The sequence below is a fragment of the Macrosteles quadrilineatus genome, unplaced genomic scaffold (assembly GCF_028750875.1).
Source record: "Macrosteles quadrilineatus isolate MER2022 unplaced genomic scaffold, UCM_ALF_1.0 Scaffold_2__2_contigs__length_208266976, whole genome shotgun sequence".
NCBI lineage: Eukaryota > Metazoa > Arthropoda > Insecta > Hemiptera > Cicadellidae > Macrosteles > Macrosteles quadrilineatus.
Window position 1 is genome coordinate 136,960,881 of NW_026542595.1, and position 17,349 is coordinate 136,978,229.

The 17,349-nt window shown below is 35.1% G+C and overlaps 1 protein-coding gene across 1 annotated transcript; it reads right to left on the reverse strand.

Moving 5' to 3' along the window:
* Positions 1-415: 415 nt before the first annotated feature.
* LOC128987056 (dnaJ homolog subfamily C member 16-like) lies at positions 416-16,135 on the reverse strand. Its single transcript, XM_054407725.1, has 14 exons — positions 15,886-16,135; positions 15,120-15,186; positions 14,575-14,756; positions 12,902-13,037; positions 12,242-12,386; positions 11,707-11,887; positions 10,983-11,184; positions 9,930-10,128; positions 8,971-9,131; positions 7,887-8,086; positions 7,412-7,690; positions 5,940-6,105; positions 4,250-4,375; positions 416-3,471 (listed from the first exon to the last, which is right to left on the reverse strand). The coding sequence occupies exons 1-14, from the start codon at positions 16,044-16,046 to the stop codon at positions 3,337-3,339; spliced, it is 2,340 nt and encodes a 779-aa protein (XP_054263700.1). The 5' UTR covers positions 16,047-16,135; the 3' UTR covers positions 416-3,336.
* Positions 16,136-17,349: the final 1,214 nt, after the last annotated feature.

Below are 17,349 nucleotides of genomic sequence, written 5' to 3' on the forward strand. Positions count from 1 at the left end.
ATCTATTGTTAGACCCAAAAAGTTTGTGCTGGTCTTATGCTCAATAAGTTGTGAGTCATACATTATTATTGGGTGATTGAAATTTTTATTTTGTGGTGTTTTAAATGTGATAAAATTAGTTTTTTTGTTATTTAATTTTAGGTTTTGGCACCATACGTTTAATCGTCCACATGGGTCTCTGACCTGTGCACGTACAGCGTATCAAATAAAGCAAGAGGTAAGTCGTAACACTAAATAAACTGTGCTGATAAGTATATATATTAGGGGCGGCAACAGGACATGAGGAACATTCAACATCACTGTCCTGCATTCATAGTCTGCAACACTTATCATTACCAACTGAGCCACCGACTAAAATCTAACTCACTAAACATACATTTGATCCACATGAAGTAAGTAGGTGAAAAAGGCACAATTTAAAATGAAATAACTTTATTATTAAAAAGTTGTTATTCTTCTGGGAGGAATACCATCTGAATAACGGGTATGCTACAAGGCTAAGTATGTACATTTCTTGTACTGATTGTGTAATAAGATGGTTGAGCATTTCAATCTCATTCTCAACCACACAATGTATCAATTAACAGTCTTTTTTGTTTCCAAGACCTACTCTGATTGGATCATTTAACAGATTAGTTTTCGTAGTAAACTATAATAATGATACAGTATAATTTTAAAAAATATTTATACTTCGGGTGTAAACCAAAGTTGTACATAGGTTGTTCCCAGCAATGCAAGTAGCCTAACAAATATGATAGTCCCAGAATTGATGAAAATCAATAGGGTAACATTTTAACAAAAAAAACTTTCCGTCAACACACAAAATGTTCCTGTAAAAATCAGTGACAAGGATGACCACTTAAAACATTCATTTATATTATAAAAACTATACTAATATGGTATATACAGTTCAAGATGGCTGACTAGAATGTTTCAACAGCTTTTGAAAATCATTAAGAAAGAGAGCAATGTAAATGGAAGGAATGGATAGGTCGAGTAAATTAACCACTAACAATATGTATGGTAAAGAGTTTGTGAAAAAGCTTAAGAAGTTAGCATATTTAAACATAAGTTCCCCAGGAAGCTGGCTGAAATCTACAATATTGATAAAAAGAAAAAGTAAACTTAAAGAAAGGTTGATAGCATACTTTGGCAAGGGCTCTAGTAAATAAGTGTAATAAATGGTCTAGGTAATAAATGGAATTTTTATAAATTAAAGTTCATTAGAAAATATTTAGCTTTGCTCCACAAAGCGGCGAAACCTTACAGGTTTTAGATGTGGAGAGATTCATATATGACAACCCCAAAGAGATAAATATATAATTGAAAATATAACAACTAAATTATCTATAACCAATGTGCTCCTTTTATACTTAACACATGAATTCTTACATGTTAAGTCTATCATCTTCATTCTTCTCCTTAGCTCATGATTTCAGCGGCATCACATAAACTAACCAGGGAGATATTGAGTTGATATTTTTGATGTTTTTTGCTTTCATTATCAGCCCAAACACATTAATTCAAATGCTGAAAAGGCCATTCACAGTAATGGCAAAATATCTATGAAAGTTCATATATGACAATACAGTAGACTCCCTCTTATCCGGACACCTTTTAACCGGACATCTGTTTAACCGGACTACACTCGGCGGAAATGACATCTCTTTAACCGGACAATTTTTAGCAGCACATTGGTTTAACCGGACTAGATCAGCAGGAAGTGGGCGGTCCTGAAACAACTGTTCTCGTGGGAAAGATTTGAGACCAGTTATCACATGAATAAATACAATGTTCTCCTAAATTTAAGTTGAATATCACAGTAAATGCTCTGTTTTAACAAGTTTTTGGGGATGTCGGTTTAACCGGAAAAACCGTTATCCGGACTGGCCTCGGTCCTGAGGAGTCCGGATAAGACGGAGTGTACTGTATTAATTTCATGTGGCGATATTCATATGACAATTAACGTTATCACCATGAATGAAAACTGAAAACTCATGAATATTTTGATAACACTGGCTATAAAAGTATGTAAATAAATTGTAGTTTTACAATAAATGCAACAACTTTATCTGTAAAAAAGCATGATCATATTTTTTTCTAGTTTCAAATAATTTTAAATTTATATAGCACCACATTCCTATATTGCAAGTTGACACTGATAATCAATAAAAAAGTATTGGGTTACACTATTATATTTGTTCACCAAGCTCTCAAACAAAAATGCAAATTATTAATTATTTCTTGATAGTCATAACACCTATGGCTGTTGAAAAAAAAAACAAATGATGGGCTGAAAAAAGACTGCAATACTGATAAATACACATAACAAAAGATATGTTCTACAATACATAAAGTGGTGGGTTTCTCGTTCACACATGCAGTGCACATTTTAATTTTACATCATGTTCTATCTTATTACTTTTCAGTATTTAATACCTATGACTGTAGTAATAATAAAAGCTTACAAGCTAGTATATAACAATACAAACTGTACAATACAGTAATATATACACATATGAAACAAGCATTGTACAAACATTGACAATGAACATGAAATTGAACACTAAACAATAAAACATTGCAAACAATAGTTTCTTTTTGTAACAGTTACTTAACAATAAAATAAAACACAATCATGATTAATGAAGATGTTAATACAACTTTATATTAGTTAGCAGTAAAAGAAATCTAACTTTTGATTAGGGTCTTGATGATAATGGTTAAATATTTCATTACGATGTTGATGATATAATACTACGAGTTTAACCGGAATATGATTTTAAAGGCTTTGACAACATTTTACTTAACAATTCACAGCCTAATTAGAAAGTGTAGTTCATTAGTATAACATGTAACGAACAAAATTTTATTTTTAAAATCTATAAAATAATAAATAAAATAAAAACTGGAATAACAATTACCTTAAATATTTCAAGGGTAGGCTGCCTCTAAAATGATTGTTTTAAATTGTGTTTAGCTTTTTTAGTCTAGTGTTAAAAAAAGACATAAAAACTAAAACTAAAAATTATTACACATAGGATAGGTACTAAATTTGTTCTCCTTATTTTTTGTGTGACAAAAACACTTCAAGATACAACATTATAAAATCTACTAATATTTGAATAAAATCATAACAAATACTCTACGTGATAGTAAATTAATCGATTGCCAGATAAGATCTATAAACCTATTCATATTACTTATTGAAATAATACCCTTTGAATTCATGTAAACTTTTATAAAAAATCCGAACACAAAAATATTTAAACGCGTAGGGATCGTGCGACGTCACCGATGACCGTAACTAAATGTACGTTGGATGACCGAAGGCTCTCATTTGGCGTTGAAGTCGGGCCAGTAGTTGATGTAATATCTGTGAGTTGTTCCCTCGAACAATCTGTCCAGCCAGTTTGGAAGCCCATCGAGTAGATTCTCTTGGAAAATCACATGGCTATACTTGTCACCGTTCTGGAAAAAAACCAAAATAGCTTATTCCCTATATGGGAAATTTGCTACAACTAATTAATGTGGAAAGAGGGTAATCATGACTTCATATATATAGAGGGCTTATTCCATAAAACAACCAATTGGGAGCAAATAAAAAAAACAATAAGGCTAACAAATTTTAGATCATTATAATAGATACATAAATTTTGTTTTATTGAAAGCTATACCACGGGTTTCAGAGTCAGCAGGTGCGTGACAGATTTTTTCAGGCCCCCCTGCAACCTTATTTTTTGGGCCCCCTCTCATGAGTTATTTTTAGACCACTGATACAACATAATCAGTCATGGTTTGATGATACAGTTACATCACTACATCATTTAACGTTTAGAGTTTAGAATTATTTTAGGCAGACTTATTAGAATATTAATTAGTTTAAAGTATTTATGACACAGATTGACTTAAAAATATGACTAACAACAATTTATCTAATTGCAGTTGAGTTGAATTTCAAGAAGCGGACCTATTCCAATAATTCGCTACCACTCTATAATTTATAAAGAAACACAATTTCCGTTTTAGGCTATGTCTCAATTCTATTCTAACCTATCCTAACCTAGCCCAACATAACCTTAAACAGAATTTGTAGATAGCTATAACATTATTTCAACCTGAGAAATAGTGGGAGTCAATAAACAGAAAAGGTGTTAAGAGACTATTCCGACCTTGAAAAATATCCTAAGAAAACTGGGTTTATTTATTCAGTTTTATCAAAATTTACAAGCAAATTTGCAGTACCGACCTGAGTTATAGGCTTGAGTCCCTGCTCCACATCTGAGAGGTCACTCTCCTCTGAGTCTGTCTCATCAAAGCCCATGAAGGAGCCAGCCGGGTCCACAGACAGCTGTTTGGTCATCCTCTTCATCCGCTGGAAAATTATTTAACGACCAATATTCAGTTACGAGAAGAAGCATCTGTTGTGTATACACTGTGGGTGTGAGACTAAAACCAATCTACATTAACAGTTTTTATTGGTTTGGTATAATGAAGGAGAGTTCAACGTGAAGGTGTTATACTGTATTGTTCAGCTTGTGGGCTTCACTCACCTTAATTTGTTAATCCAGGACTCGTCAAATGTAACACAACGAAGACACAAACACACATACACGCACATAAAAATCGTCCTTGGATTAATTTACTCCGACGTTTCGCGGGACCAAGACGGAGTAAATTAATCCAAGGACGATTTTTATGTGCGTGTATGTGTGTTTGTGTCTTCGTTGTGTTACATTTGACGAGTCCTGGATTAACAAATTAAGGTGAGTGAAGCCCACAAGCTGAACAATACAGTATAATAAACCTCGCCTAAAAACATGTCTTTCAAAAATAGTGAAGGTGTTAGAAAACAATAATAATATTTGCCAAATTTATAGAATCCAGCTGTGCAATAGTCCGTCCAGTAATATATCAGTCTGAGAGTTTTTCAGTTTTTTATCTCATTTTTAATGACGCTGTGTGTCTGTACTGTCCATTCCAGTGTTTTTAGTTGTATTTCAACTTAAAATTATTTGATTTTTATCATAAGGGAAAATAAATAGCATTTCAGGAAGAAAAAAGTTCAGAAAAAATCTTTGAACAATCCCCGGTATATAAGGGAAATATTGTGTGTACTGTGTTCAATGGGCAATGGTCTATTAGAGACCTTTCCTCAGGTAAGCTCTTCCCTTTTTTTTCTAAAAATAAAATTCTGACCTAGAGCCATTCCTTTGACAAAATTTAGATTTTTTTTTTTTTAATTCTTGTCTTATGTAGATTATTTTTAAATTACAAAAATCTATATAGGCAAGCATGTTTCTTGAAAACCTTTTTTCTCAGCTCGTGTGCATCGCAGGGAAAATCTATGCACACTGATAGAAAGATATTTTTCTGTAGATGCGCAGAATCCCTTTAAAAATTAAAATAGGCTCAAAAATAACAAAAAATTTGGTTAAAATAAATTAAAAAAATACATTGGCCTTATGGGTTTCCATTCTGGTGACGAAACAACAACGAAATATAAACTGAAAATAAAAACAAATGGAAGAAATTCCAATTACATGTTTTATTTACAGCGTGGGGTGAAAATAGAGAAGTCTGTAGATTACATATTTTTGGTCAAGATTTCAACCACAAGACAACCTCTAGTGTACTTTAATAAAAATTTGATTCGTAAGCTTTATAAATAGGGTACTGTACCCTGTTAATAAAGGCCCATGGTAGTGATGTTGTTAGGATCCTGGTACCTGCCACTACTTTTTATTTACAGTTAACTGTTTCCTGTCAGGATGCCCAAATTCACAGTTAAACAAGGCCGCTGACCTTATTTAAAAAATTAACCTTAATTACTGTATATTGTATTAATACCTAAATTAGTGAAAACCATCAAACAGTAGCATACTTTACAAATTATAAAAAAAAATCTAGGGAAGGTTTAGACAAGAAGCCAGACTCACCCGGGTGCCCTTTGTACCCAGACACTCAGGGTGTTTGGCGTGGTACATGCAGAAGTACTTGCGGAGGCCGTTGAGAGACAGCACAGTGCCGATGCAGTTGCGAGGGTTGACGTTCAGTGGCTGATCACGAGACTCAGCAAGGCTCAGCTGTAGAAGCTCTTTGTACCTGCAATCGAGCATTTACATGTTAACTGCCATATAAGCCTGAGAAAATTATAGTCCAGGGGCTAATATTATATGTACAACAGAAGAACACATGACAACACCAATATTTCGTCCTGATCCTACTCTCTAAAGAGGTCAACAACATCATGAAAAAAATCTGTGATCCGTGTTGTGTTCATTTATTGTGTATCTATTGGTCCTGGACTCTAATTCAGGAGTACACGAGAGAGCTAGATGAACTCTATTCCATTAAAAAATCTTGACTAGCCAAAATGGCTTTCCCTTAAATTATAAATTGAGTGTAGAGGGTTAAAGGTCATTTAGTCTTATTACACTCAGAAGGCAACTGCTTAATCAACTGTTGATGAAGCAGTTGCCTTCTGAGTTGTTGTGAAATAATGATAGTATGAGACAGTAGATCACGGCTAGATTAGTAAGAAGCACTGAGAAGGCTAAGATATAGATTAAATTAATTAGTTGAGGGTGTAAAGACAGACAGAAATTGACATTATGGAAAACTTAGGTGAAAGTTTAAGAGAACCGGCGTTGTCCTCTAATTTATGGCTTTATGGTTAGACATGCTAATGGCTGCTAGGGGTTGGTTTTGAACCAACCTGTACAGCCATTTGCCCCTAGTGTCATATGAGTGTATATCCTGTCCTTGTTTTAGGATACATTTTAAGTTGCAAAATATACCACCTTCCAGGGTTTACAGGTAGACAAGATTAAGTAGACCCAACTCCCTTAAGATGAACAAAACTTTCTGACCTTTCAATTTAACCATTATGTTGATGGCTCTTATTTGAAGACAGAACAACCTTTAGAAGTTTGTTTCTATACCCCCATCTCACAGGGTAGTTCAGTAAGAAGGATAGGGGTGGTTTAGGCCAAAGTAGGCCGTACATTAAACATTTTCTGATCAAAGTTTTCTTACTACCCTGAAAGCATAACAGCCGTAAGATGTCTTTGTGCAGGCATTGTCAAGTTGATTACTACAAATGAGCCCCTGGCCCTCAGTGAAGCCAAGGAATTTGGAAACATTTATTGGTTTAAAAAGTGAATCATCAATCAGTACTGTAACGGTCTCACTTGGTTCACCATAGATACAAAACCAAATGAAATTGACAAAATTAACGCATGTATTTAAATCTAGAAACGTTTTTATTTCCCGACTACATGACCCTACTAAGGCAAGGGCTGCAAACAGGCTACTCCTTTTAGTTACACTTCTATGGATGTCTATGGATGAAAACCATGATTAGCATTTTGTTGACAATAAATTCTACCAGGCCAGTGAACAAACTAACCATGAGAGTCCTCTGTCAAGGTTTAGATGAGCAAACATGAGTGTCTTGTTTTTGCGGTACGGCCAGACATGTTTGTGGAACTTGGGCAGCAGGACAGGTCTGCTCTGGGTGTCTAACAGCAGCAGTATTGTCCGACAACCCGGCCGCAGCAGTCGAACCAGTCCGTTGTACGTCTCTGCGCGCAGCTCGTGTAGCTTCAGCGACGGTTGGTACACTGCGGTCTTGCCCTTGCGCGGTTTACTTGCAAACTCCTCTTGCACCCGTGTCTCTTCCAGTTTCCTACACACCATCAACAAGACGTTCAGTAAAGTATCTTTGAGGTTCTTAAATGAAAGGAAAATATAAATACATACAACTTAACAATATACAACCTCTGAAATGTTAACAACGGTTATCTCTTACAGTTTACAACCTTTCACTCTTTTGGGTATTTAAAACATTTTATAACAAACAAAACAATGAATGAACCACTTACATTAGGTAAGCCATCAAGTAGCCGGCTGCCAGTATGACCACGACAGTGGCGATGACAGACACCACAGGAAGGATGTGTTCCTTGTCCAGGTTGTCTCGCAAGATGTCGTAGGTGATGAGCAGTTTGGTGATGACTTTAGAGATGATCCCTTGTGCCTGCTCATCAATCAGCTCTCCTATCACAGCCTCGTGAGTCATAGCCTGGGACAGAAAAAAAATATCTTTATCCTGCAAAGAAAGTTTACACGAGAGTTCAAACAAACATATGGTTGAAATATCCTGTCACAAGGTGGTTCAGTGTAAAATAGAGCAGGATTTTAGTAGTGACAGTTTTTAATCATTGGCATTCAACTGGTTTTAAGAAATTACATTGTAGGTAAAGGTAAACTGTTGTGATCAAGTCCAGGCACTGTAACAGCCTGAAGGAAATTAGTTATTAAACTTCAAATTTTTCAAGTCATTACGGACAAACAGTAAGGCCAATGAATTTAATTAATTAATTCATCAGTAAAGTAGTTTTGCGTCAGTCAGATTTACATCACAGCTTAAGTAGTTCCTAGCTTATTGTAATCACACCACTAACAATGAAGCATTCCTAGATTTTATTCCTTTCTTTAATTCTCTTAATGATCTAGATATAAGACAATTCAATATCATTTTACTTTTTATTTCACTAGATATGTATACAAATATTAAATTTCCATTGATTCCAACAGACTTGAAGAGATTGTTCCAGTCCAGGTTTTACCATGAGATCAGGTCTCATGAGATCATGAGATTCATGATCAATAGTTTGTCCCCTATAAGAAAAATTTGCTGAAAATTTTGAAAGCATGTTTAGCTCAATAATATTGTTGGATTTTTATGACCTGTACAATTTTAATTTAGTATTGTATACCTTATGTAAACTTATATAATTTTTTTCAATTTAATTCAAACAAATTTTATTGACAAAGTACTCCTGCAATTGTAGATAAACTTGCATGACCCTGTTATCCGGTACATGGGTTTTTAGGGCTGTGTGTGCATTCATACTATTTGGCTAAAAGATTCAGCTACTGAAGCTACACAAGAGGTCATCATACCTGAGTAGCCCGAAGGAGCCTCTCGATGGCTGGCTCCAGGTGCTGCTTGGTCGTGTTGTAACTCGCCCAGTCTTGTCCCTCGGGTAGCCACTCGTACCTGATGTGTTTCTGGTCTCTACGCCACAAAATGGCGACCAACGGCTGACCTGGGCTGCTCTCACCTGCCACACAACGCAGTCTAAATATTTCTTAACATGAATTGTATTGCAAAAAACACAAATCAAGCGTTTAGGTTGAGACGAGCATATCATAGTTTGGACCGATGGTGACAAGTTTTAGTTTGTTATCTTTTCAAATACCAAATACCAAAGAGGCTAAAAAACTGTGCCAGAGATCTAGTATGCTTGTTGATGTAAGGAACCCAAGGTAATTGGTGAAAAAAGAATGACACATCATTTCTAAAAGTCATGAGGACAAATATGGCAAACATTAATAAGTATACAGTTTTGGACCAAGTCCCAATTATTCATTGAAGTAAAAGGTGGAAAACCCCTAAATGTGGAAGTGGTCAAGTAGGTGTCCAAATAAATAACAGAAGTACCACAAGTTAAAAAAAATATTTTTGTTGTGTCATAGAGCTCAAAGACTTCTAGACCAGGTTTTAAGCTGCGGTCAAATTTTAAGCATTTTGCTATACACAACTTAAAAATGCTACATTGTTTTTGCAGGCCATAGCAAATTTTCTACAAATAAAATTAAAGATGTAATGTTCAAACATGTAATTGTAACTGGCAAACTTTTTAAAATACTTAAAGATTAATATTTATGCTTTAGTGGTCTGAGAGTTTGTAGCATTTTTGCTAAAACAGGTTTCATCCCAGCCTATACCCTGTTCTAGACTATCTCTTTGTTTTTTTTATCCAGTTAGATGCAACTCGTCCATGACCTTAGTCATATATCCACAGTCCAAACACAAACCTATGAAATTCAGGTAGGCCTACAACTCTATGTGAACAAACCTGAAAGTAAAGCGTGTACAAACTCCACTTGGCGCTCCTGGAAAATGTACATAAAGCATACTTTGTCTGCATAGTTGGCTTCCTGCGCAAACCTACGCAGACTCTGTCGGTGGGGCTCGTGGTGGGGGGTGTTCTGCGAGACGAGCAGCACGCACAGCCGCTTACGAGGAGACGCAGGACACAACGCATCCAACAATTCCTACAAATGTCATATTTAAGTTGTTAAAAATTGTTATCAGAGTCTAGTTTATAATATAGTTATGAAGACAAGTACTACTAAAAACCTTATATCCAAACACATACTTTCGTCTAAACCTAAATCTTAAAAAGTCTCTTGAGCAACTTTTGATCTAAATATCTATGTGAACAAGTTCTCCTAAAGTTGCAAATTATTTTAAAGTATTGCAAATAAATTAGAGATAAGTTTTCTTTAGGCTTAAAATATACAAATAAATAACTAACCTATTTTTAATAACTGTAGGGCGTTTTGTAAAGGAGAATCCCACATAGAGACAATTCTCGCCAAACACCTATTTATTTTCCCTGCACCGGTAGAGGTACAGTTCAAGGTGAGATATAAATTGCTGGGTAACAGAACCAACAACCAACCAATAGAGATTTACGGTCATAGGTGGATTTTTTAACTGAACCTTCACAAAAAAAGAACTGCTCCTAAACCCCAATAAGCCACCTGCACCTTATGAACTATATTACCATAAAATAAGCTGTTGAAATAGAAAACAAACTTTTAACCTAAAAAGTAAGGTTTCACACTAACACTAAAAACTAAGTTTTCTAGGGACAATGTCGTCAAAGATAGAAACTTTGTAAATAAGTGCTGACATTTCGATTCAACCTTGTAGCAGCCATCCTGAAAGCAGTTCACCTGTTCAGTATTAGCGCTTGCCATTTGTTTTGGAACTGCTTTGAAGGTGGTTCGAGAACTGTCTGCAATGAGGTTGAAATTTCAGCACTTAGTTTCTGTCTGTGACACAAATACCTAGATAGTAGTGTTAGTAAACTAACTTTGTTAAGATACCAGTTAGGTTGTACCTGAGAGGAGAGCCTCGGCAGTAACAGGTACTTGTTGGAGTTGATGACGTCCTGTAGCGTCTGTACTGGTATGTTGATCATGGACACACTAGCCACAGGCCGCTCTGTGTTCTCATTGAACAACAACAGTGAGTCCATATCAGGAGGTACTTGCAGTCTGGCTCTGACTGCCTCGCCCTTGGCTGTGTTGGTCTGTACAAACCTACAACACCACACATCAAACTATGTAAGACTTGACGGAAGAGGTAGAAGGGATAGGAAAGGTAGGAAAACACAGTGTGTTCAGTCACTAAGGATAAGGTTTAGTAGGTTAGTAGTGTGTTGAGGCAAAAAAATATATTAATCTCGAGAAAACATTTGAGATTTGACTGTCTGGATTTTTTTAATGTCCCACCTTCACATTCTAGGACGCTAGTTATAGCCTAGAACGGTTTTACACATTATTTCAGGCTAGTCCTAGAGGATTGTGGATTTCACATAGATAAAATTCATTTGTAATTGGCGGGATTTGAACCTGGGACCACAGGCACTGAAGCCCGCGACCACCTAGACCAGCTCGCACTCCAAATTTTCCCCCCTGATTGTCTGGATTGGAGAACTCGTATTTAGTAACATGCAGTCGTATCAAGTCAGATTTCTATTAGAGAAATAATCTTTTTAATACATTTTCTCAGTAAGAAGCACAATATGATACAACAAAGGAAGAATAATGACAGATACATACGCAAATGCAACTCTGTCCCGATAAGCGAAGGCGGTCAGTAGGTAGCGCAGTCTCACCGGGCCTTGTCGCTGAAACACCAGTGCACGCACCTTGTTGTCCACCCAGCCTGCGAGAAACTCATCCAAACCATCATCCGTCACACTCTGAATCAACCGGTACGGCAACTTGTTGCGCACAAACTCTGTGTGACAACATCATACGTTGTTTAACTGGAGATTGTGACTGTTAATGTATACAAACTTACTAGTCAAAAGTTAGATGCATAGCTTTGTTACTGGAAATATGTCATATAGTTATATCACAAAAGGGTAGTTCAAACTACTTTTATCCTATCAGACTGAATAAAGCTCAGTTAATTTTGGGTTATTTTGTTATTTTTAAAGAAAAATATCGTGAGCTGTTCTTTAAATAGAGGCAACAAAATTTGAATTACGGTAGTAAGATAATATATATAAACTTGAGGGATAGGCTGCTCAGTCTATTCTACTAAACCAAGTTTATTTTATAACCCAAATAACAGTAGCACTTCACTTACCTACAACTTTTTGCACACTGAATAAACTTTCCTTGTAGACAATGGGTTTGCCGTCGACAAGTATGATGAGACAAGGCAGAGAGTGGATACTGACTCTACGAGCGAGCATCGGCTCATTCTCAGCGTGTGCTGTAGCAATGCCGACCTGATGTGGCACAACATCTATCAGTTAACTGATAACATTGCAGCTCAATTCAAGACAATTACAAGGAGACTAACTATCTCAGCAATAATCCTAGAGAAAAAAGAGCGCAGTTTAACAATGGGATCAAATTTTTCTAATATAGGCTACAAAGGAGCATAAATTCATTAGTTTGGTTATTAATTTGCTTATAAACTCACTGTGCCAGACCAATAAAAAAGGAAATTACTGTGGCAGGTGTGAGTTTATAACAAAAATTTGTTTCAGAAACTAAACAATGTTTAAATATCAGAGACTTCCAATGGCGACAAGCTCATTACGAGGAGTTTGTTAGTGCCAGAAACTTAAAGTGGTAAAACAAGTTAGATACATTTAAAACACACTGTTATAGATTTACATTCAATCCCAAATATCCTACACTCAATTATTTTATCAGAAATTGGCTGTGATTGGTTCAAGCTTTTGTATGACAAAGCTTCTGTATACTGAAGGACTAAGTTTTGAAATCAGAGACTCACTCCGATTGGCTCCAGTTCCTCCATGATTCGTCGCCAGACCGGCTCCACTTGTAGACAGGCAAAGCACCAGTCCGAGTAGAAGAGGATCAGATACGGGGTGCGGTAACTTTTGGGTACCAACATATTTTCAAAAGCCCTGCAACAAATCAATTGTTTTGTTTTTATTCAAAATTACAATAATTTCTCTCTTTTTGATGATTCACTGCCAGCACATTTATGCCGGAGGGTTTAGAATATGAACATAAGGTGCTTGTGACAAAATGAAGAAGCATAATTGAGTTCTATCTTAAGACAAGTTTGAATGAGACATGGTATAAATGTTAACTCTTACAAGCATATAAAAAATATTGAAAAGGCATTAATTCTTTTGGCATTTTGTTTTTTATTGATAAAACATTGGATAGCATGAAAACTTACAAAATGTTATACATTCAGTAGTTTAAATCCTTTTTTAATTTCTAAACAGGTGATTGGTATTAAAGTTATCTTCATTTTATATGGTAGGCCACTAGCATCTCACGTTCCTCATCACTAGTGGCGAGAACCTCTTGTGTGAAGGAGTGGGGGATTGTGGGTGAGCCCCTCACGCCAAATTAAGAAAATCTTTAAATTTATTTTATAATTTTTTAGTTAGAAAAATTAACTTTTTAATTAGGCCTATAAAATAATTTTTTAAATATAAAATGATTTTAACTTAAATTTTTTAACTATAAAATTAATTTTAACTTAAATTTTTGTATTAGAAAATTTAACTGCCATAACCTAACCTAACCAACCAAACTTGCTGATAATAAAAAAAAGATCTAAGTTAAGATAAAAATCTAATGAAGGTTTACTTATAATTTTTAATTACTGTATAAAATAAGTAAATATTAATATTTTTTATTAAAAAAATTAACTGTCATAACCTAACCGAACTAACCAAACTTGCTGATGATATAAAAATATAAAATGAAAATCTAATGAAGGTTTACTAATTAAAAAAATAGTTTTAATTTAAAAAAATAAAGTAAAGAATAAAAAAATAAGCATAATCTTGGTCAAAAAGTTAGTGTTGCCGGCAAGATTCGAACCTGAGACCCTTCGATTACCAGTCTGAGATGCTATCAACTATGCCACGAAGCGTCTCGTTACGGTAATGGTGTTCCCTCAAGAGAAGAGTGACGTAACGCCCCCCACTCCTTCGCACAAGAGGTTCTCTCCAGTTACTGATGAGGAATGGGAGATGCTATAATGGTAGGCCTACTATAGTTCGGCCGCTTAGAAAGCGACCTCCTCCAGCATTGGTTTAGCATTAGCGCACAGGTCGTTTTCTATGCGGCCGAGCTATACTGACCAAACAATAATATTATTTATAGGGATTCATTTTCAGTTGCTAAACTAACGTTTAATAGAGAACATATTCTGGCATAGGTTGTGTTGATGATAGGCCTATATAGTAACATTTAATTTTTGATTGGAATCTTCTAAGATAATATTTAGGGATATTTATTTGGGATACAGAATCACAAACATAAAAATCAAGTTGACTTGTGTACTGTACATTGAATCTTGGCAATAAAAAATACCATTAATCATTTCATTTCCAACATATTTTCTAGTGATGTAGAGTTTATGGAATGGTTTCCAAATTATTCTTGAAATCCCAAATAATCATTAAAACAGCAGATTACCTTGTAGTAATCGAGAGTTTATGGAAGAGTGTGATATCTCGGTCCGAGTACTGAAACCGAAAACCGGTTCCGGCAAAGAGATCGTCAACAGGGTCGTAGCGCCGGTATTCATGACGTGGTCGAGGCTCCTCCATCCGACCAAACGTGTCAAACTGCTTGCGCCGTTCTGGGTCCGTGAGCAACTGTATAGCATTAAAAATTAGCTGTAAATGTGGCTCAAAAACTAAGTAATACTGTATGTATACAAATTAAAATTATGTCAGATTCTCCAATCATATAAATAACTCCAAATTCTCCAAATGACTGTTTTAAGTACATTAATAAAAACTGTAGCTGGAGTCACTAAATATTTTTAGTTGTAACTTACTGATATTCAAGTCAAGTGTGTTCAAGAATTGAATGATAACATAAAATATTTATTTTATAATATAGGCTACCTATTAGGTAAGTGCCCCTATCAAAGAAGCACCTGCTCGATTTTGAAAGGTCTATTTTTTACATAAGTGGCATAAAAATGTGTAGAATAACTTAATTTGTTTGTTTACCTCATAAGCCTGGGTTATTTCAACAAATTTGTCTTCAGCTGATGGATCGTCGTTTTTATCAGGATGCCTGCAAATAGAACAAATTTGTAAAATATCATATAGCCTAGATGCAGTAGGCTATGATTTCAATTGTTCAAAATGTGTTTAATCTTTACAATTTATGTAGATTTGGGTTCAAAAATTCCACAGGTAAAGGCTATTGAAGAGAGTCAAAACCGAATCCAACCTGGTTTTACATGAAATTCCACCACTGTAGGTTTCTCAGAAAACACCTATGCTACAAACATGTTTAATTACTTTAAATTCATTTAAATTATTTGTCTGTTTAAGTAAACAAAATCTTTTCTTCATAAGAAGTACATAGGGATTTTTGATGGCCTGTGGGGCAAAGCCTGAGGACGTTTTTACAGAAATTGGTGAAAGGGAATTACACAAAAAAAATAATTTTGACACATCGTTTTTAAAATACCTATTATTAATGGAGGAGTAAACTTAGTGTTAGTAGAATCACATTCACGTATTATATATAAGGATTTTATAGGAAAGATCAATAACAAAATATATTAAGTTATATCCTGAATAATATTGTAGCTTATTCCGGGTATTTTTAGACTTGATTTGTGAATTGAACTCTTTTTAGGATGAGCAATAATGACTTGACTTGTAAATTATCAATATGACAAAAAGGACTAAGTTTACTCAATTTACATTCAGATATATTGCTGCAACCAGGCACAGTTTAATAAATCTTCAAGAATCGACTTACCATTCTTTGGCTAATTGTTTATAAGCTTTCTTAATTTCAGGAACTGTGGACGATTTTGGAATCCCCAGGGTCTTGTAAGGATCGTCCAAACTATTACACAGATCTATCGAAAACCCTAAAGCAATTATTGAAAGAAGGCAATGAAAACTTTTTCGTTTCATTTCAAAGGAATATTATCACTTAAGGTATGAAAATAACACCATTAAATTAAATATTTAATCACTGTACGAAGACACACACGACTCCATATTGATTTTTCATTTAAAAAGAGGAAAGAGGCTTTCTGCTAGACAGCTGATTTAAACTGCAATAATGCCTCTATGATATCATGTAGGTGTAGATACTTAAAAGAAGGTTTTACTATCTTATACACAATTATTACAGAAATGTAATTGGCACTTTGTTCAAGAATGTCCAAGAATAATTCATTAGGCCAATTAATATGTCTAAGCATTGTAAAAGAATCATAAAAATGTCTGTTCTGAAGACATTGGTACCTTTATGTACCAATCAGTGGATAGAGATAATAATATTTTGTTGCTCTGCATCTAATTTTCGATAAGATAAAATACAATAAAATACGAAATTAGATTGACTCCACATCTCAATTAGTAATAATAATCATTAGAAAATCAAGGATGCTTTGGTCGGGATTAGGAGGTAGCGATCACCCACGGCCACCTTTAACTACAGACCGCGGCCTGGTAGAATTGGTAACGTTGCAGTCTAGTGCTAGGACTAGACGTCCCATAAGATAAAGATAACATGGCAGGCAGGTGACACCAGCTCATTAATTCGCGTATTATTCATTGAAATTTAAATTTATGAACATAAATTTATTAAGAGATTGAAAATAAAATATATAGAATTGAAAACCAAAACAATGTTTAAATTGAAAATCTTTTTTGTACATTAAATTTGAGTCGATATTTTCATATCATAGCCCAGTAAACAATTGCTTTTGTATTCTTAAAAATACACAAATGACCATTAGCCACCTCCAAACAAAACAGCGATGTTGCCACTTCGAAGGCCGGGGACTGTAGTTAAAGGTGGTCGTGAATCACCATGGCCACCATTAACGGTCGGAAACGGAAAAAGGTCGTGGCCTGGTAGATTTGGCCTTGGCAACGTCGCAAGTTCGCAAGTAGTGCTTTTTAGAGCTAGACGTCCCATAAGCTAACATGGCAGACAGGTATGGCGCCCTTTCATTTAATTGCGTGCTATAGTCAATGGTGCTATTCAGCACTACTGACAAAGTTGCCACTTCAAACGCCGCGGCCTGTTGTTGAAGGTGGCCATGGGATAACACAAAGACCAAAACCAAGGTTTGGACATGGACTTCTTGCAAAATCGTAAAATAAGCCTTTAAAAGAATCTCGTATAAACCCCTTAAATATAAAAAAACAATGCATGCTGCAAATTATACTATAACAGGAGAGTATAATTAGTATTATTTTACTA

What these genes read in the sequence shown, in the direction of transcription:
- LOC128987056 (XM_054407725.1), bottom strand. Translation starts at nt 16,046, where the DNA reads ATGAAACGAAAAAGTTTTCATTGCCTTCTTTCAATAATTGCTTTAGGG. An exon ending in AAATAACCCAGGCTTATGAG is followed by an intron (nt 14,757 to 15,119) that starts GTAAACAAACAA and finishes AATGCTATACAG; the next exon opens with TTGCTCACGGACCCAGAACG. An exon ending in TGTACACGCTTTACTTTCAG is followed by an intron (nt 9,132 to 9,929) that starts GTTTGTTCACAT and finishes GTTGTGTGGCAG; the next exon opens with GTGAGAGCAGCCCAGGTCAG.